The 22,884-nt window shown below is 32.2% G+C and overlaps 1 protein-coding gene across 1 annotated transcript; it reads right to left on the bottom strand.

Moving 5' to 3' along the window:
* Positions 1–298: 298 nt before the first annotated feature.
* Positions 299–6,443, bottom strand: LOC131032838 (uncharacterized). Its single transcript, XM_057963906.2, has 7 exons — positions 4,613–6,443; positions 2,110–2,226; positions 1,770–1,948; positions 1,558–1,651; positions 1,369–1,446; positions 1,088–1,189; positions 299–900 (listed from the first exon to the last, which is right to left on the bottom strand). The coding sequence occupies exons 1-7, from the start codon at positions 5,117–5,119 to the stop codon at positions 751–753; spliced, it is 1,227 nt and encodes a 408-aa protein (XP_057819889.1). The 5' UTR covers positions 5,120–6,443; the 3' UTR covers positions 299–750.
* Between the last annotated feature and the right edge of the window lie 16,441 nt (positions 6,444–22,884).

The following is a 22,884-nucleotide window of genomic DNA, read 5'->3' as shown; positions in this document are numbered from 1 at the left end:
TCATGTGACTCTCGTTCCTCTTGATGATAGTGAAATGTTGATGATAAAAAATGACACAATCAAATCCAGAAACAGCAAAGATAATAGCATGTGCGCCATGGATTGTGGAAATTTGATAGCATTAATATTCCCCTTCCTTTTGTTCCTTCTCTGGTAGGGAACAGCTGACCCCCAAAGAAGGAACTAAATGATTAAACAGGTGGGTATTTGCATATTTACAAAGGTTAAACATGCTAAAAAACCATTACAATTGAAGTTCATGATTAATAGGAAAATTTATCACAAACTCTAGAACACAGGATCAAATAGTTGTTTGTGAATTCAAGCACATTACAATTACACAGCCCAACAAGTACTGTTATCCAAAGATGAACAGATCTGAAGATTATGACCAAGAGAAGACAACTTCAAACATCTCAACTTGTTTTGTAATAATGCAAGAATTCTTAAAACTTTTCAATACACAAAAATCATGGTGAAGAATTGGCCGCTGCATCTCATGATAGTGGGAAGATTTTGGAACTTGCAGCAACAATAGCATGTTCCACACCTGCCACCTCACTGAAACAAAAAATGGTGAAATTTTCTATGGCATACTTTGGAATGGCTTGATTATAATTAACCCACATCTGCTTTGCACATTGAAATTTACATGTTCATAACAGATCTTGATATCAAGCGTACCAAAACAGATGCAACCATTATGGCATTGTTTTGGAACAGAAAAGTTATTGTATAGACACACACAATCTAATCATCTGAAATTGATGATTTCTCATTTCCTGTGGAATTGAGTCGCCTTGATCTCTCATCCAATTCTGCCATTACAGCAGGTTCTTGCTTTTTACGTTGCTTTGTAATTGTGTTTGTGGTCATAGAACCAATTTGCTCAAAGGCCACCTGTTATTCAGACATAGAGAGTGATTTGTGAAAATTTAAATCAAGGTAATATGAGACAATCATATTGCCAATGATTTGACAGTGATACAGAGGGATTGCAGAGAAGTGTTTACAAAGGTAATCTTGAGTATATGCTTACAAGATTAAAATGCAAGACCATGATTATGTGGCAAGCTATCGTCCTTACCTTCAATAATGCATCAGGATCAAATGCATGATGCGTAGTATTATGCAAAATACTAATAACATCCCCAATTTGTTGAGCTGCTAGTATGTCATCCTCCCTCATCTGTTGTCGCAAGAAAAAATATATTGAGTCTGGAGAAAACCTTATGAATATAACGATTCCATTCTTTACAAAGTTATAAAAGGAAACCAATCAAAAAATCTGTAAAAGGTATCATGAATGATACTATAGAAAATGTTGCGAAAATAAAAGAAACTTGTCAATAAAATAAGCAAACTTACCTTGAAGATAGCTAAGGCTACTCGAAATAAAACCTTGGCACCTTCATTAAAAAGAACATCCCAAACACGCATTGTAGTCTGTAGTGGCATCCACAGAAGCATTATTTATAAGACATATGAGAAGGGTACATAAATATAAACAAATTGGGTCACACATAACAAACTTTTAGATGAAAATTTGATGCTCACTTCGGATGGCAAACTCTTTGCAAACAGACAAAGAAACCATTCTGTTGCTACAAGGGAGACATCAAATTCCAAATGCTCCAAATGTGCAGCAACTCTGCCATACAATCAGAAAAGTAGAAAAAACAAGATTACAGGTCAAGAAATACTGTAGGAAAAGAAAGGTTTCTAGGCTCACATTTCCAATCATTGTACAAGAGAGTTCATAATCTTACCTAGGTAGTTTTTTTGCCAGGAGGTCTCTAAATACCCTCTGTTCAACATGACATCCCGACAAGTTGTCTGTGTAGCAGTCATTGACCAACACATTCTCCAAAAGCACAGCAAGCATCCAAAATACATCCTCCTCAGTTTTCATGACAAGCAGTAAAAGTGCAGCCACATAATTCAAACCCTGTTTGAGGAACAAAGGTTCTCTTTAAGTATATCTTGAACACAATATTTACAGTACTTCCATTATTTTAATATGTTTGGAAAAATTCTACACAGTCGCAAACAGTTCCTGTTAACATTGCTGAAAAAGAATAAGTATTAAATAAAAAAAACTAGCCATACTTGACAATAACCAACATGAGAGTCACGAAAAGAGTATCCAACAAGCACCCTGCGCAATGCCGCATGTCCATCTGGACTATCTAGCCAGGGATGTGAAGGGAAAGTGCGTGGGAGATCCTGCGAAAAGATAGAAATAAATCCTTTGCATTCAAAATCTGATAAATCTTTTCATAAATGTAAAGATGGTATATCTGTGGACTTGCATTTAGTTGTCAAATTCACTTCACTTGCTTTTATTAAAGTGAGACCCCTCTTATTGGCTTCTTTCATTTAAAAAGTGCAGTATCACATTGAACATTACACATGTTGACAAATGAATCTTTGTTTTTAACGTTATTTCTGAAGGCATACATCTCATCTTGTAGTAAACAGTAAAAGGAAATTCTTGAAGCATGCAACAAATGGTGTCTTGGCAGCTATAGCAGTGCCTTCTCATAGCACACACAGGCAGAACTAATATATCACAGAATTAGTAAGAGTTAAATATCTCTTCAACATAGATCCACTCTGGCTAGCATGTGAACAGAAGCCAGCTTTGATCATAATGAAATTGACAATTTCTAAGTTACAAGTTAGAGGCATATCCATTAATGGTTGCATGGCACCTACGTCTTCTAAGAAAAGCCAGATAGCCTAAAAGCATTCAGAATATCTGTACTATTCTGCCTCATCATTCATGTGTTGACAACTACTGTTTCTTCTAAACGGATACCAAAAATGAGTGTAGCGAATTCTGACACAATATAGTCCCAAAACAATTATGCACACTGCAACCAAACAACCAAACAACCCAACAATGTTTCAATTCACTTTTGCATTTGTCCCCATTTCAGCTATAACTATTTTCTATTCTCTTGTGTAATTTAGCTGTTAAAACTGTTTCTCACCATGCAAGCTTTGGTTCCAATCATTATCTAATCCATATCACAAATAAAGTTTCATAATTGTGCAACCTCACCTTGAGATGGAATTTGCACTATGTGCCACCACCACCAAATAATTACAGATTGAGTCTTGCAATTGAGGACATGTATAAAAAAATTCCCACCCTTGCAAGAGTCAATAAAATGCATTTTCCTGTTAAACATTGCACACAATTTTCCTAGCAATTTTGAAGGTATTATTACACCAAATCACAGACCCCTTGATGATAGCCACCCATTCATATGAGCTCTACAGCGGATCTTTTTCATGACAGTCTAGCCTTTGATAAAGATGCATCAAAAATATTGATCAAGACAGCTCACAATTTGCATTATATATAGGGCTTCAATATGGTGTTTGAAGCAAAAGGATGTATATGAAAATTGTCGCTCTGAAAGAGAACTTTAAAATTGTGTCATGATAAATAGAAAAATAAAATGTAGGGATCACATTCCCTATTTATAAAGTTTGATTTAACTACAAAGAATAGATTTGTATTTTTTGTCTATCAAATTATACACACATTTATAAGTATCTTGTTAAAAAAAATCTTGAAATGATGAAATTGTACACTTTCAAAGCAAATGCAGTGCCATAGGTTCATTGAATTTAGGTCAAGATCTATCAAAAAGATATTTCATCCAATGGGAATCCCAAAATAATATTCTTTGAATTTAAAAATGGCCAATATTTACTCATAGATTGCTATCATTTCCCGTTGTATCAGAAACCATCTTTTATATTAGCCTCACATATTTTGGACAGCATGACTAGTTTCAAATCACACTGTTAGACAATAATTTGCATACCAGAAACTCTAAGACTCTCTAAAAGCTATATATTGTGAGAACTCCTATGAAAAAAATTGGACTTTCAAACCCTGATAATTTTATCACAAAAGGATAAACATAAAAAAAGTGACTCATTTCCTGTTCCATATATGGTAAAAACAGTGCAAAATCTTCCAAGTTTCAGTAACATTGAAACGGAAGTCAGGCAACATGAAACTTGAAATGAGGATGACATGACATGAAACTAACCTATTGCCCTGACATGTAAATAACAAGCTAGTTTTTAACATCTTTGTTTGAAATGAATGTATTAATTTTTCACAATCCATAATAGTTATTGTTGATGTTTCTGGTTTTGATTGTGTGCAATTTTTTACATCAATGTTTTTGGATCACGCTCTGTGATCCATCATCTTCATTTGAGTTCTTCACATTTAAAAAATTCTAATCATTAATAAACCTCATAAACAAATCTCTGCATTAAGTAACCTGGAACTTTTATCCATAGTTCAATTCATTATGGATTAAACCCAACTTTGCATTTAATTTACAAAATGGAGCTTATCAACAACCAAAGCTTACGAATCCTATTGGTCATACACAATGTAAAATGTCCACAAGTGGCTTATTTATTTCTGTTAAGGAATTGTTTAAGTCCAAAAGGAGAAGAATAATGATGCATAAATGATAATACAGTAAACCTTCTGAGCAAAAGAGAAGCATAGTAATGATATTTGCTGCATTCCGGTGTCTCTCAACAGTGACAAAACATAAACAATGCAACTTACATGATCAATCTGGCGTGTCGCAGCAGTGACCTTTCCTTGAACAGCCTTGGTAAGATCCTCGTAATAGCTATCTGGCACAGTAGACCGTTTCTTCGCTGCACCAGAAACTGATAGCCAAACCTTAGGTCTCAACTGAGGGGGAATCCCCTTCCTAATCAGCCTCTTCAACACAATGGTATTAGTGAGAACGGTAAGTGATAATGAAGATACAGCAATTCCTTCAGACATAGATGATATCTTTGGCTGCAAATACCAGGCAGCCCCTTTGCTGGCTTCCAATGCCCACCACACCCTGCCTTGTTCTTTCACCCTCTCCCTCACCTCATTGAAAACATTTGCATCCTCCAGACTCCCCTCAACAGTAAATGAGTACAGATCTGAAAACCTTACCATGACATTCCTTCTAAGTGCGTTACTATTGCCCTTCCATATGGGATTCTTCTTTTGGCTTTCCCACATAAGGGGTAACATTTCCCCGTGCTTGTTTTGGGCTCCAAACATTTTCATATATCCCAAAATACCCTCTGTATGTACAAAAGAGTTGTCAAAGCTTGCTTATAGCATAGATCCTATCACATAACCCCAAAATCAATCCTTATGTACAAAACCCCTAACGGGTATTCAAAATACAAAATTCCTATTCATGATAGATACTGTTATTCCTCATGGGCCAACCAGTGAAAGCAATGACAAACGCTCACAAAAGCACTAATGGTTTCTTAGGCCAAGCTTCTTGGAGCTTCTAGTGAATCAATGTTCCAAGAGCATCAAAATCCTTGGAAGATATGACCTCAAACACATAAATTCCTTCTTGTGGCCTTTAACAGAATACTACTTTTTTTGTAAATGTGAAGACAAAAAACTATGAAAAACAATATAAGAACTCAAATTCAACAAATTCCTTTCGAGATATTACTAAATATCCCACAGGGCAACCAGAGAAAGCAATTACTAACTCTCCACGATACAATGCTGAGTTCCTATATTTCACTTTTTCCAAGGCATCAAATTTCTTATAACACTAATCTCAAACATGTGATTTCCTAGAAACGGTCTTCAACAAAAAGGAATATTTTCCTCTGTGAACACCAAATCCATCAAAACCAGGCCGACTGGTGAAAGCGACCAATAACTCCCTTAAAGCAACCGTTGAGATTCCCAATCAGGCCTTATTAATGCACCAAGACATTTAATTTTCCCCAAAGCATCAATATCCTTACACAGACTGACCTCAAAATACAATAGTCACACAAACATCTGTAAAAACAATGCTATTTCTTCTCTAATTTGTGTCCAAAATCCATCAAAGCCAATAGAATTCTGCAAAACCCTTCTTTCCTGCCCCACTCAAATGCAATGTAGTTGCCTGCTAAGGAGGGCAGCCATTGCCCCTTTGACTCAAACACCATGGCAACTACAAACTCCTTTCTCAGCAACCAATCTACAAAACAATCAAAAACCCAATCCCAAAATCTGCATTTCCCAGACAGAAAAGTATGTTTACCAGACAAAAGAGCCACCCTGTTGCCTCCTTCCAGCTCCTGATATAGCAAAATTCTACAGCCGATACTGCACCAAATCTAGAGATACTTAGCTCGATCTGTTCGTTATATGCAGAAACTTCCCACCGAATCGAAAGCGCACATTGTCGACCATAAAAGCGGCGATTTGGTCGTAGAAGACTGGCTCCGGCAATCCCCCGAACGGACAGACAGGACTAGTTCGTATACAGCCCATTCAGGCTCGGCACCGAGCCTCGAGCTTTCCTTAATCAGGGGCTTGTTCGTGGACCGTTGGATCTGTCAGAACCTAGTCTTAGTTAGATCTAGTTGCTTCGGTGATGCGGATCTTGAGCGTTATTTATATTTTTTATTTGATTTTAGCTGAGCTTAAAAAGCGCGTAATGTTGGACACGTGGCGATGTAACTTGCCGAGTGTATAACGGGCCCCACAGCCGGCGGAGCGGTGGCATGCATCATTTGCCTTTCGTGCGTGTGGGCTTCTTTTTCTTTTTTTTTACTCTTTTTTTCAAAGTACTACATGTGTTTCACACTTATTGGGATGTTCATTTGGTAGGGCAGGTATGCTAAGGGCCAACATGGTTTATCATTAATGTGAAGAGTAGATAGATATTCTTCACAAGAGCACTCTTACCATGATGATGGATAATAGATTGGCCTAAATTTTGGACATTAGATTTATTTTATATTTATTTTGAATAATTTTTTAATGTGATTTGACTTATTTAGTTTGTTAGATGGTTGGTCTAAAAAAGAGTAAGTCTTTAATTTATTTCAACCATAAGTTGTTTATATGTATCTTTCTTTCGGCAATCTTTTTCCTTAGACTAGATAGCATGTATGAAACCTATCTAATTTGTAAATCTCAATAATTTATCATGAATGTCAAATGTGGATAGATATTCTCCACAAGAGTATTGTTACAATGATGATGGATAATAGATTGGCCTAAATTTTGGGTATTAAATCTATTTTATTCATTTTATATAGAATATCTTAATGTAATTTGACTTATTTAGTTGGTTAGTTGGTGGGGCTAGAAATTAGTAAGTCTTCAATCTATCTCAATCTTAAGTAGTTTACATGTATCTTTTTGGTCGTCAATCTTTTTCCTTAGACTAGATAGCATGCATGAAACCTAATTTGCAAACTCCAATGGTTATAGTATGTGTAAGTCATTGATGTATGAAATTTAATGAGAACATACAATAAACAATAATTAACTTGCAAGAATCAACAAATTAGAAGAAATTAGAGAGAAATAAAAAACCATCAAAGAACAACACTATTATGCCTTGGAAAAGCCTAGTTTGAGTGAAAACTCTAGTAAAACATAAGCACATCTCACTTAGAAATCACTCAAAATGTCATATAACTTGGTTCAAGCTCTGTGGACTTTATCATTAATATCAATAAATTAATATGTCACCTCATAAACCTCAACAACCTCTCAAGAGCCCTAAACCCTACATGATAATTTGCAATAATCACTAGGAACTCAAAATATACATAAAATGCTATTATGAATCCCCTTCTTGCTTTTTGTCATGCTCAATTCAAGCTTACATTGCCTATTTATGGAATAAAGCCTTAAGAACCCCCTAGAAGTAAAAAAGTCTAAGAAACTAAAGATATATAAAAATCAAAACTAGAATGTATCAAGATGTTTTTATAAGCTTGGGTGAAACTATTGCTTTCAACAGAGAGGTGGTACCAAAAACAACTTGATACCTTCAAAATTGCCCATATATTTCTAAAAATGCCCAAGCAATTTCAATATTATCATTAGCAATTGTGAAATCACTCTTGTTGGTAGCTTTTGTACTTCAACCTTCCAAAAACTAGGACTTTTCTGTGCAAACTTGAAATGAGATGTCATTTTTTAAAAATTATATAATTTTTCAAAATGATTCAAAATTTGTAAAAATAATCAAGTTTTGATTCCATTGAAGGCATGCTTTTGACCTACAAATCAAGTCCTCACTTTGTCATGTTATGAAATCAAATCCTTTCTAGATCACACCTCCATAACAAGGAGGCTTTTGATCTCAAAAACTTCAAACTCAATGAATGAGGGTAGAAGACCCCAATGCCACCTCATCTTGCACCACTATATAGGAGCCAACCAAATTTTTGTACATCTCTAAAAAGAAGCTAAGATACAAAAATTCTTCCTACATTAATGTCAAAGGAGAGATGAACAAAAACTATAAATGTGAAGTAATTTGTAAGAAATAAATAAGAAAATGAAATCATTCAACATAAGATAAATAGGTATCTTACAAAAAGCATCTTGAGGGGAAAAAACAACCTCTAAGCTTCAAACTAATTTATTAGTCAACAACAATATTTGGTAAAATACAATTTGGGCAAGGAGCCTTCATAGGAGACAACACCAACATTCAAATATAGAATAATAGCAGTAGCATGACAATACCTACAAAATACATTATATAAATTCCATCTTAGGCACCCAATAATAGAGAAACCAATATATAAAACCACCAAAGGAGAATCCAAAAACTATGAGCTAATAGCACTAAAAAGTGGCACCCAAATCCCCTCATCAAATTCCAACACCTGAACCGTAGGAGAAGTTCTATAATAATCTATTATAAAATGTCAAGTTTGTTCTCCCAATTAGATGCTTTGATTTTTCTTATTCAAACTCTCTAAAGATATACCATTGGTTGGTGAATGTTCTTGGTCAACATATGTAAATCCTTACATCTCTCTTATGTGGCATAGATGCTCTTACATTACTAAAGCAAGAGCCTAATTTTTGGAGGCTATAACTTTTGAAGTGCTACTCTGATTGAATTTTTTCTTTTGAAATTAAAAATATTTGAAGATCTCTACATCAACTTAACCAATTTTGGCTAGTTAAAACTCATTTTGATCATTTGTGAGCTAAAAGTGACCTTTGTAGTTCCTAATACATACATTTGAACATTAGGATGTAAGGTTGGACACATTTTCTAACATTCTCCCACTTTGCCAAACACCTTGCAAGGACAAAGATAATAAAAACATTTTATACTATTTGCTAGGAGTGAAGAGTCTCATAGACTTAGTACACCACCTAGATCTCTCTATGCTAACTAACTACATCAAAATATTTGTAAAATCTATCTTCCACCATTTCACAAAAAAAATGATATTGTATATCATTTTACTTCATCTATGTTTTAAAGTGAATTCCTTTATTAGGTTCATTGCTTCTTGACTATCATGAGAAACTCTAAATACTTTTCTACACAACCTGACATTTGAACACAATCTCAAAAGAAAAATGATCTCCTAATGGCTATGATTAGCTTTGATGAACTCCACTTGTATTACAAATAAAGCAAGCAAAGCTTTCTACTACTCATCCAACTCACTACAACGCTAAATAAGCTAAACATGTAACCACTAGTAAATGTTTTGTTGGTGACATCCCCTACCCAATTTAAATCCATATAACCTTGTATATCCTCTAAATAGTCCTTTAAAAAATCAACATGATAACATTTGGAATACTAAACAATACTGCCCAAATACCTAAAGGCCTTGTTTCAATAACCTAATGTTCTTGTTTAGGATTAGTCATTTAATGAATCAAGACTCCCACTACTTAGGCAATGCCTAGTCTGGTGTAGAAAATAGAATACATAAGCCTCCCAACTACACTATCATACAACATTGAACTGATATCCTCCATCTCTATAAGTACTTTAAGATACTAATCAAATAAAATTTTGGTCGACACGAAAATAGGAATAGTCATCGGATTCTCATCAATGATACTAAAACACTACAAAACAAACTCATCATACTTCATCTAACCAATCCATTTTTTTCTATTAGGCCCATGCCATTTGATATCCACCACAAGGATACATAGTATTCCTTAAGTCTTCCTTTTTCAAGATATAATGATAGCTAAGATTTCAAGTCTCACAATATAGAATTGGTAGTTAAGTGATAATGATAAAATAATCACTATTTTATTATAGTAAATGTAATGGTTTGAATTAGATGTCATAAATCTCACGCTACCACATTATTGGAGACTTAAAATAGTATAGAGGGATTGTTTTAGTTGACAAATCAAACTTTCCTCATCCTATTGTAGCTATGGCATGTAGATCTCATCCTGTAGATCACCATCTAAGAAAGATGTCTTTATATACATCTTCTCAACTTCAAGGTTAAAAGAAACAACACAAGTTAATATAATTCTATAGATATAAACTTTGTAAGAAGGGAGAAAATATCATGAAATATACTCCTTCAACCTTGGAATAACTTTTGGATCATAATATGCTTCACATGTGTTAATGTTATTATTAGAAATCAACTTATTTATGAACATTCATTTGCCAATAATGGTGTTTTTTATTGTTTAGGAAACTATACCAACTTGCATGTATCATTCTTTCTAAATGTAGTCATCTCCTTATCCATGGCAAATTTCCAAGACTCAATCATCCAATTTCATTGTCTCTTTAACTATTTTGGAATCATCTATGCTAGTCAACAAAGTAAATACACATATAAACTTAGGTGGGCTATTCCTTTGTAGTTTCTTCCTCTACCAAGTGGACATCCTTAAAAGATAAGGTGAATATTGTCATTCTTTCAAACTCTTTGAGCTCTTTATAGTATCCTCCTCATCCACTTTAACTTGAACCTTTAGTTCCGCATCTAGTGCAACCATTTAGTCTTTGATATATCCACACAAATAAGATCTTGCCATCCTTTGATTGCTCAATGATAGTGGAAAGCTTAGCATCCCCTAAAATAAAATTCAAATTATAGAGAAATTTTGTAGGCATAATATCTCGAAGCTTGCACCCTTTCACATTGATGCCATAATCAATGAAGATAAATTTAAAAACCTTATTAGCCAACTTTGATTGCTTCTCCTTTAACACAAGAGCATATGATTCACAACCAAATACATGAAGGTGATGAAGTGAGGGATTTTTTCCCATATAAACCTCCTTGGGGGTTTTCACAAGCATTGATGTAGAAGACCTATTGATCAAGCAACATGTAATAACAATTATAATTCTTGGAACTTCAACAATAGACTAAACCCATTAAGCATATTTCTATCCCTCTCCATAAATTTCTTGTTTATGTTGACGAATGTATGGAGTAGTCTTACTCAAATTTCTAGGTCATCCTCAAATAATTTTTTCAGTCTATGTAATAATGATCACCATTATTATCAACTCTTAACAAGTTAATCTTTGTACTAGTCTAATTTTTCAAGAGAACCTTAAACTCTCTAAACTAATAAAAGGCCTTGGATTTACTTGTGAGAAAATATATCCATGTCCTTTTACATCAATCATTGATAAAAAATACATGATACCAAAATTTTGATTGAGAAGTTGAACATCTATAGGATCAAATATATTGGGTTGAATAAGATCCAACAATCTATAAGACTTATAAGGACTAAATTACAATGCTAACAAAATCAAACTTGAGAGAATAATCTCTTTAAGATAATTGTATTTTCTAAGTTTTACAAGCCTTTCTCACCAATATAGCCCATGTGTTAGTGTCATAACATTGTCTTCTTGATGGGTAACTTACTATTTGAGGTAATATAACATGACAAGGTTCAAAGATGATGTTGGTTGTTCCAACTGGTTTCCCACGAAATTCTATGAATCAACCAAGTTCAATTTTTAAGTCCTTGGATAAGTGGCCAATGGATAAGAAACAATCACAAGATTGTTATATTCTACTCCTTAGGTCCTGCAAAACCTAGGTAGGTTCCCCTTAACAATATTTGTTGATGTCATTGTATTAGAATCAGATATTGTAACTTGTAGACAAGTTATCAATAACACATACATGTTTCCACTAGCATCGAACATTACAAGAAAGTATGCAGTTTTATCCCATGATGCATCAAATTTTAATGATAATCATCACTTTGTTAAGGCACCTCTCACATTTCATGCTACTAAGTGTTAAGTACATCATTTCCTTAATCCTTAAAATTATGTATCTCATTCATGTGACTTAAGGGTTTACCTTATAGAGTTGAGGGGATTTTTTCTCATTAAGCGTAACAAAGTGTATCTCAAAATAACTTAATTAATCATATTTTTATAGCTATAAAATCAATGATTTCCTCTTGATAATAGTTGTTTATATTGTTTATATTTGAAATCTTTTGGATGATCACCTAGATAGATAATTGATATAAAATATTAGATCGAAATAAATAATAAATGATAGACAATCATATATATACTTCAAGAATACATGATGTATAAACATAAATTATACAATCATGTGTTCCATAACCATTATATTTTATATGCTATTTATAACACTCATAAATGATTGGTTCCACAATAAAGCCTAAATTTTAATCATTTATCCCCAATATAGCTCCTCAACTTCATATTATTACATGAATTTGCAGTGTAGGAAAATAATCCTTAGACTAACATGTGCATTAACCTAGGTCAATCCTTCTCCCATACAACATTAGAGATGTAAGTGGGGTTGGCTTTCTATCCATAAGGAAGAGCCATGCTATATAGGACTCATACTTATGATGATTGCATGCAATTGGGATTGGTTGTGCATGTGTGAAAAAATAGGTTGAGAAAGGTTAAATTGAATAAGATTAAAAAAATCTAGAAAAAATAGAACATAAATATAGAAGAGAGTTATAGATTTGGAAATAAGATAAAGAGAACCTGGTCCTAAAATCTATTGTTGATTGTGCCTAACACAGGTGTTGGGTACCTCTATCCTAAAGTTGGTTTCATCATGAGACGATGTCAGAAATGGGGTCAAAAGCCTACTAGGTTTATATCCTCCAAATTTTAGAACAAAATTTTGTTCAGACACTAGCATCTAGAATTATTGTCCTAGGTTTTTTTGTTTGAAGTTTGAATCTATTCGTCATTACATGCTCTATCTAACTGTATCACTATCTTGGTTACAATATTCAGATCTAAATCTACACACATGAAAAGAGGAGAAATCGTTGTGTTGTATAGGGTCTTGCCTTAGTCAAACCTTGTGTTGGTGTTCCCACATCTACATTAACAGTGATTATGATGAAAAAACATCACGTGCTCCCTCAAAAGTAGAGGCCAATAACAAACATAAATTAAAATAGTTACCTTATGCATGCAACCCTTGCTTGAATCTCATGTAATGTAGTGTTGACTTGCATCACGAAGTCTCGAAAAATCTTAATACTACATGATAATAATGATGAATCATAAACAATGAATGATACTTGATAGCATATTACTGTGAGATAGTGCCCTCAAACTTCTCAACTTGATTGATCTTGATTGCTTAGGATTGGAGAGATAGATTCTTAGGTGTTATGAATAAGATATGGAGTTGATTTTATATGGAACCAACACCTTTTTACAAGCAACCTTTTTGGGAGAGGCTAAAATAAGATTATATGCATTAAGAGCCCAAATGAAACATCAAAACTTTTAAATTTGGGTCCAAATTAAGAGGTATTTTGATAATTCAAAGGTCCAAATTGAGAGGACTAGCATTGGGCACTATTGTCTAGCCAAATATAATAGTTTGAAGGGCCAAGCACTATAGGACATAATCTATTGTCATTCTAGTCTCGAGATATAAACATTTTTATTTGATCAATTGCAAGGTCCAAAATAGGTGCTAGACATAGCATGAAATTGCTAAGGGTAACAGTTTATAATGCTACACTTACCCCAACTTTGGTAGGGTTATTTGCTTACGCAAATATCCACAATGAAGTAGAGAGAAACAAAGGTCAAGGTACTTTTCAAACATACTCATTATGAATAAATCACATATAAATCATAGAGAAAGCACAAAGAAGACATGAATTGAAAGCACACAAGGCACACAAATGCACACAAAACACATGGAAGACATTCAAGACATAAAGCATACATGCAAGAAATATAGAAGACACATTTAAGTCACTTAGAAAACATGTAAGAAATCAAGAATTCATGCCATGTATGAGGTAAACACATAAGACATGCAAGGAATGTAAGACAATTGTGAAATATATAATAATGTAAGAAAACAAAGTTTCCAATTGAACAAGGTAAGGATACTTTGGTATGAAAATTTGTCTCAATAACAAGCATTATTCCCAAAATATAATAAACACATGGATTAAATTACTATGAAATAAATTAATACAATAACATAAATATATTTAGGTATACAATAAAACACATAAGGGTACATGAATTTGACACTGACTTGCTTTATCACTAGGGGTCATAAATGTTGCAAAAGCTTGCATGGGTCTAGAAAGTTGGGTTATGATATATTATCATGGATGACCAATACCTTAGGGAGCATAAATAATAATGATAAAAAAACTAGCAAGTCATGTCATGGTAGGTAATCAAATTGAGTCATGTGAAATTCACTAGCCAACAAGCTATGTTATGCTAGGTGAATCATAGACCACCAAAATTATAAGAGATAGGTTGATAGCCATGCGTCAAGGGGCATATTGAAAACAACACCACCATAAAGAGAGCTCACCAATGAGAACAACATAAAAAGGAACAAAATATTCCCCTTCTCAAGATGTTTCCATATTACTATGTTGATATCTTAAGGAAGAAGAAATGGATTCTCATTATATGAACACCTCAAAGCAAAGAATAGATGTTAATTAAATATACATCTTCCAAAAAAGAGGAAGGGGATCTTCATCATCAAAATACATTACAAACAAGAGGAAGGGATCCTAAAACAAGGATATACACCTAAGTTCAAAAATTAAGTATCCTTGCCCCCTAGTGTATTGGTGATGATAATTGTACTAGAGACTAATATGCTATTATCCAATATAAATAATGGCTGCAATTGAGATTGTACCACCGTGAATGACTATGAGCCCCCTTATAAATCTACAATGTCACATAGTGTGGAGCATCATAATAGAATTTTTTTATCAATTATAAGGGACATGACAAAGGAGAAACCCAATATCGCTTATCACATGAAGAACAAATAGGTGAATCAACCAATGGAGGGTGATATCACCATAATCAATGATTTGTTTTACATTATCCCTTAAGGTCCAACATTCACTAGTGGCACTTGATGATATGCAGAGAAACAAATAAATTATGTTTATGAAATTTCTTATATGTTAGGGGAGGAAGAGTAATCAAGTGGGCTTTGAGGATCCTCGACAATATTTTCTCTTATTTATAAGAAGAATATTTAAAGATATTAGATAATGGAGGAGGGAATGTAGACAAAGGAGAAGGTCAGAAACCAAAACCTCTTTTATAAAAGTATGTGTAGATTTCACAAGGTCTTTAAATTCTTGTTCCATACACCCTAAAAATTTTCCTTTGTATACAAGTTTAGAAATAAATTTAAATCTAGGCCCATAACATGTCTCTAACTCACATGTAGGTTGAGAGGCTATATTATATACCTTGTCTAGATGAGAAGTATTATTACATTTTGAAGAAGAAACCATAGTAGAATCAACATGAGAAGAGAGAGTGATTCCTTTGAAATAATGTAGATCCTTAAGGGTGTTGAGATGTCAAGATGAGGAGGGTCAATCTTAGACTTAACTGGTCCATCAAGGGTAAAATTTAAAGAGCCCCAACCATCATCAGGACACTTTTTAGAAGGAGAAATCACATCCTTAGTATATTTGATTTGTTTAAAGGCAACATAAGCCAATGTTAGGGTCATTGGTTTTTATTGTGACACTTTATAGTCTCTAATAAAGTGAGGTGTAAGTTATAATGAACCCTAATCATCACCAAAGAGAACACTCAAAGATGAAGCACTTTTCAGACCATCACTATTTTTAGTAGTGGATAATAATGGATCAATTTATTTTTTAAGAAATCAAAGTGCTAAGAGATGTGGATATAGGAGGTTAACAATTGGTCTCTACTCACAAGTAGCTACTCACACTATTATCAACCTCAATTGTATGAATTTTATTATAATATATGAAATTTTATCTTTTGGTGAAGAGTAGATAGGATTTCCCCCATGAACCCATAATCTACTCAGAAGAAAATTGTATGAGAGCATCATCCATGGCATGGAAGAGCATAGATAAACTCATAGGTCCTACCTTTACTAGTAGCATGATTTACCTAATGACTATTTACCCACATTATCAAAGTCACAAACATATAGAGATTTATGTTTAATGAGAGACATGTCTACACTAATCTTGGGTAACAAATTATCTATGCTACAAACATTAAGGCTTGATCTATTATCCATTAGAGTATGCTTTATTCCATTTTAATTAATTACAACCATAATCATAAGAGGATAATTTTTCAATTGAGATTTTAGGGAAGGTATCTCATGTTGTGAGAAGATGATGTCCAAACTTGTCGCATGCATACAATATAATAGATCCACTATATAATTAGATCTTGTAGTTTAGGTGGGAGAACTACCTTTTGTAGGGCATCTTGAAGCATTTCATGATATTTAGGTGAACATTGTATCAATTCCCAAAGTTATATCTTAGTTAGAGTAGCACAAAGTTGCTCAATAAGATCATATGCTTTACCACCATGTTGAGAAAAAAGAGGTGTTGGAGGATGTATAGGTTGAGAAGGAGGAAGAACAAACATTGGTTTTTTATTATTACAAGCGTTGTATGTGTGAGCAACCATATGGTAATGATATTGTTGCAAAACATCTTGATAATGATTATTATTTTGAGTTATTTATTTTGCAAAGTTTAAGATGTATCGAAGATGTCGAGATGGGTTTTTAACACCTTGAACAACAATATCTAGTTTAGTTTGTGGTTAGGGATTTCATAATCTCTAATAGTAGTAACAGGTTTAGGTTGGGATTAGGAAACATAAATTGCATTGACTAGACTTTGATTAGGCTCTTTATGTGTCGATTCTTCATCTCTAGAGAAAATAGCATTAAAAAAGTAATAATGATATCATCCTATTGCACCCAAATATCCTCATGAGTAGGACTAATTTTGGGAGAGGGACAAGCATGAACCATGCTAAAGAAGAAAAAAGGTGAGGACAAAATGAATATGATAATTAAGGGATATAATGAAAATTGTTAAATGTTTTGTTTCTAATCTAAAAGAAAAGGAAAATTTTGTTTTAATCTCTTTACGTTTTCTATACAACATATACAATAGTAATGTTTAATCAATGAATCAATTTAACTACCTTATTCATTTATCAATAAATAAGACCTATGCAATTATATTTGAATATAATGCAAATGAATTATAACAATTATAAGTGCAAGCTAAGTCAAGTTCACCAAAATGATGTGTAGGAAAAGTGATGCTAGACTAACATGTGCATTAACCCGGTTAATCCTTCTCCCATAAAACATTAAATATGTGGAAGGGCATATCTTTTTGCCCACAAAGAAGAGTCATATTGTCCTAGACTTACACATTTTTATATTTCATGTGATTGGGATTGGTTGTGTGTGTGTGACAAACTAGGTTAAAAAAGGCTAATTAAACAAGATTGACATAATGTGGAAAATACAAACTAGAAATGTAGAAGATAGTTAAAAATTTAGAAATGAGATACAGAGAATAATTTGGTTCTGATTGTGTTAAGCACGTCTATCTTGAAGGTGCTTTCATCCCAAGTCAATATAAAAAATGAGGTCAAGATCCTATTGGGTTTTTGTCCTTTGAATTTTTAAAAAGGTATGTAGACACTAGCATTTAGCACTGGTATCCTAGGGGTTTTTGCCATTCAAAGTTTGAAGCTATTTATTACTATCTACTTTGTCTAAATATATTACTATCTTCATCATAGTCTCAAGATATTAACCTATACACATGAAAAGAGGGTAAAAATATTATATTGTATAGGGGATTACCTAAATCAAAAGCCTTGTTGGTGTTCCCATCTCCATAACAACAACAATGATGATGATTTGATGAATAACCATTATGTGTTGTCATGAGTAGAGGAAAATAAACAACATAAACTAAAATAGTTACCTTGACATGAAACCTTTTTTTGAATCTCATGTAAGGTAGCTTTGAATTTCTCTCATGAAGTCTTGCAAAGGCTACTACAAAAGAATAATAATGATGAATCATAAACAATAAATGATACTTGATAGTAGATCGTTGTGAGCTTGATAGTTCCCTTAGAATTCTCAACTTGATTTCTCTTGATTGCTTAGGATTGGAGAGAGATATATTATTAGAAGGTTTATGATAGAGAGTTGCTTTTATATGCAACTAACACCTTTCCACAAGCAACCTTTTCGGGAGAGGCCAACACACGATTATACATCTTAATTTCTTCAAGCCAACATCCAAACTTTTAAATTTGGGGCCAAATATGGAAGCCACTAGTGCTTGATGCTAGTGCCTTGGCCTTTTTGACAATTCAAAGGTCTACATTGTGAGGACACTAGTGTTGGACACTAGCAAGTTATTTTATAATAATTATATCATTCGTATTTAAGAAGTGGTTGATATTTTACAACTTACAAAACTTCAAACAATACAACTCCTATTTTGCATAACCATCAATAACATGCATGGAATTAAAATTGAAATTTTTACTACTAGCTTCTTATGTGGGTTGAGGCAACTATCCACTACCATTGATCTTATCACCAATGAATGACACTATCCCATTGGTTTAAATAGAATGAACTAATGTTGCTTCACATGTAGATAAAATATTAGTTTAAAATGTTTGTACCACCATTGGTGTGCACCTTACATACTATAAGTTAGAATTTATAACAAGTTTCAAAGGATGGAATAAATTTAGCAAAGCTTTGCCTTAAGTATAATGTCTTTATGTATTCCTTAGCAAATATTTATACAATAGGACAAGTACTATAGGATGTCATCAAGTTTGGCGCTATGGTCATGAGATATATGCATTTCCATTTGATCAATTACAAGGGTCAAAATGGGTGCTAGACATAGCGTGAAATTGTTAGGGGTAATAATTTATGGTGTTACATGCTTAATCTAGGTGATATTAATAAAGACAAGAACTTCCATTTTGTAATATTAGTCATGGAATGAAAGCTTCATCATGTATATAGCTAGTTATATTTGTATAAGCATTTTTTTACAATGGAATGATATAGTATAATGTAAAAAAAATAGTGTTTCAAATAATCAAATATTAATCAAATAACTTTTTCTTTATTTATGTTTGAGATAAGAATCTTAAGTTCTTAAATGGTAATAAAAATAATTAAGATCTTATTTTTAATTATTTTTAAATATTATTTTTCATATAATTTAGGATTTGCCACTTGGTGGGAAAAATGGAGATCCTCTCTTAGCACTTAAGTGTAGGTTAATAATGATTCCTGACATCTCTTTCAATCTAAGACTCATATATGACAACATTGAAAATGCATGTCATAGATGTTAGTTACATGTAAATATATTTTTCTAAACTAGCCTTAGAATTTGGAGATCCCCATTTACACGTTGATGCATGTTGCAAAGGACATCCTACTTAACATTAGTATAAGAGGAATTAGCTATGTATGAAATTTCAAATTGCAAACCCACTTAAAATAGATGATTATATTAATTTGCCACTTCTTGTACTTAATATCGAATAATAGAATAATGACCATCATAAGAGTAACAAATTCTACAAATTTTTAATACCTTAATAAATTGTAATAAAAATAAGATTTTTGTTTACTAAAGAATTTTGTTTAAACTCAACATCATTATATTCTAGTATCAAATTATACTCTCTTCATAACTCATAGAAGTATCACTATTATCAAATGACACTAAATCGAACGACGATAAAACTATCAATAATTCTGTAAAGTGCAAATAAAAACAATAATCAAATTATAATTTAAGAGGTAACATTAAAGAAAATATTTTTAAAAAAAATTGTATGAGGTATAAAACTATCAACTCAAAACCACCATTTTCTCGTACATCTTCATAAGGTAGCAAGCTTTATACAAATTTTACTTTATGATATAAATATGTAACCACTTTTTCCCATTTCCATACTTTGTTTTTTTTTGGCATTATGTCTTATTATGCAAGCAACACATTCCATGTGAAGTGTTAACCACTTTTTCTTGCTTTTTTCTAATGCTGCTTTTCTCTTAATATATATTTGAATCCCTTGATTTTTGTAGGTAGTGTTTCATATTGTAATCAAAGGCCCATTGTTGTCCTACACTTCAATTAAAAAGTCCCCTACCCTCATGTTTCCTACGCAACACATTTTTCCAATATCAACTTTCTAGGGTTCCTTTCTTACAAGAGTTTTGTAAAGATTTTAAGGTCATTATCATGAAAAATTTCTTGGAAGATTTTGTGTTAATTTAATATTATTTTTAATAAATTTTTTTAATTACAGTTAAGTATTGGAGAATATTTATTTCATCAAAATTAGTTAAGACGTGATTTTGATCTTATTTTATATATTTATGTAAGATTTGAACTTTAATAAATAGTGTAATCAAAGATCATACTCTAAAGTTATTTCTCATTTTGATTGAAGTTTATAAAGAGGTAAGGCTATAGTGATTGTTTACTAGTAATCTAGTATACTACAAAACTATTAGATCAAGCAATATTAATGTTAAATACCAGAGTAAAATTCTTGATATAGATGAAGATAATAAAAGATTGTACCTAACTTTCTTATATATGTGTATACATACATACATATGTATACACACATACACATACACATACACATACACATACACATACACATACAAATCAAGATATTAATATTTAATAAAAGAAAGTTAATTATGTCATTTAAATAAAATAATTCTCATTAAATATGAAATAAATAAATAATTTATTTTCATTTAGAAATAAGAAAAATACAAATAAAATTTCTAATCTATTTTATATTGACTTTATGACAAAATAACGAAAATGCGTCTAAAATAATCTCTCAACATTTAATAAAATTATTTAAGATAATATAATAATATTCAATCCATTAAATTACAACTTTAATTAAAAATTAGAAAAAATATTAATAATTTTTTCAAAAATAATAAAATCACGCCTAAATAATTAAGAAACTAAAAAAATCTACCCAATTTCTTAAGCATGACCAATTTAATACATTATCAATCCCAACGTGTGTTTCCATGATTTCTAATAACTTTTCTTTAAAAATAAATAAATAAGAATTTGATAAGTATATTTTTAAAATAAGTGTTAGTTTATATATGTATGTGTCTTTATATATAAAATTTAATCCTTAGCTTCATATAGAAATTTTTATTGTAAAACAGATTTGTCAAATAAATAGTTTTTATTTTTTTATTTAGACATTTAAAAAAATGTATATTTCTTATACGTTATTATGAAATCAATCTAATTATCATATTCTTGTATACACTATATGATTAATGGTGTAGCATGCCCTCCTCTTCAAATAAGTATTATCCTCATCATTAATTAAGTGTAGATGCTTTTGCATAAAATCCTCATTTCTTACATGGTATGTTCAACTAAAAAGTATTCTACTTGATCAAATACTATGTGTTCAACCTCATTCATTGCCTCTTATTGTGTTTTTAAGACTTTCCTTAGCTTTCGGAATTATTTTAATCTCCTCATCACGTGTTGACAACTCAATCTATTTGGCAACTCTTTGTTCAATAACCTTCTTCAAGCATGAAACATAAAAGATTGAGTATTTTTTTTACAATTAACTACAATTTGTGTGTTGCATTGCTAATCCTTTCCAACACCTTGTAAGGATAATAGTAATTTTTAATGCAAGCTTGGTATCATTTTTTCAACTTTAGTGATATTTTCCTATATGGTTAAAATCAAACAAAGGTCCAATTTCACACTTCAAAAGTCTTTTGACCATCATTTTGATTAGATTGTTTCATCATTATATTTTGTGACATTGCTAAGTTCTCCTTTAGACTAGAGATTATCTACTTATGATGTTAAATGTGTTCTTCAACTATTCAAACCTTTGGGTGTTCTTTCAATCAAGAGGTAATTAATGGTAGTTGGTATCCATATAGTGCAAAAAATAGAGATATTTTGGAGGAAGTATTATTGGACTATTTTTGCTAGTGGTAGTCATCACATCCATCTCTCTTGTTTATCTAAAGTAAAAAAGAGAGATAAGTCTCCAAGAACTTGTTTACACAGGGGCTTCACTTAGTGAACCTGAGTTATATCACGTGCATTCATGACATACTAAAGAATCCCCCCCATTTTCAAAAAATATTGCCCTAAACTCCTTTTTTGTCACCCCCTCTCAATACACAACCCAAATTAAAAACCCCCCTATTTTCACCAGATAGGCAATATATTATTGTCAATCTTTAGTATATTAAACCCCCCAATATGAATGCACATGATATAATATTGCCTAGCCAGTGAAGCCCTCGTGCTTGTTTACAACCCAATTTTTATCTAATTGATTGAGGATGATATGAACTATGAGAAAGGTGAATTCCTTAAAGTCAGTCCAGAAATTTATTGTGAATATAGGTCATGATTGCTTACCATGAATTTTGAAGTGTCATATAGTTTTTGAATAGTATTCATAAAGGTTATTGTTTTAGTAATTGCTACAAAGAGCTATGTCAAAGCATAATATGATCATATTTAGAGACATATTCCACAACAACTATGATGAAAATATTCCTTTAGATAAGGACAACCCTATGATGAAATCCATGGATATCTCCTCTCATCATTTACATGGAATATTTTAGGGCCAGTTGGTTGTTGGTGGG

Source organism: Cryptomeria japonica, chromosome 5 (assembly GCF_030272615.1).
Source record: "Cryptomeria japonica chromosome 5, Sugi_1.0, whole genome shotgun sequence".
Taxonomy (NCBI): domain Eukaryota; kingdom Viridiplantae; phylum Streptophyta; class Pinopsida; order Cupressales; family Cupressaceae; genus Cryptomeria; species Cryptomeria japonica.
This window is presented reverse-complemented; position numbering and strand designations above follow the sequence as displayed.

What these genes read in the sequence shown, in the direction of transcription:
- LOC131032838 (XM_057963906.2), bottom strand. Translation starts at nt 5,119, where the DNA reads ATGAAAATGTTTGGAGCCCAAAACAAGCACGGGGAAATGTTACCCCTT. An exon ending in CAAAGAGTTTGCCATCCGAA is followed by an intron (nt 1,447 to 1,557) that starts GTGAGCATCAAA and finishes ATGCCACTACAG; the next exon opens with ACTACAATGCGTGTTTGGGA. An exon ending in ATCCTGATGCATTATTGAAG is followed by an intron (nt 901 to 1,087) that starts GTAAGGACGATA and finishes TCTGAATAACAG; the next exon opens with GTGGCCTTTGAGCAAATTGG.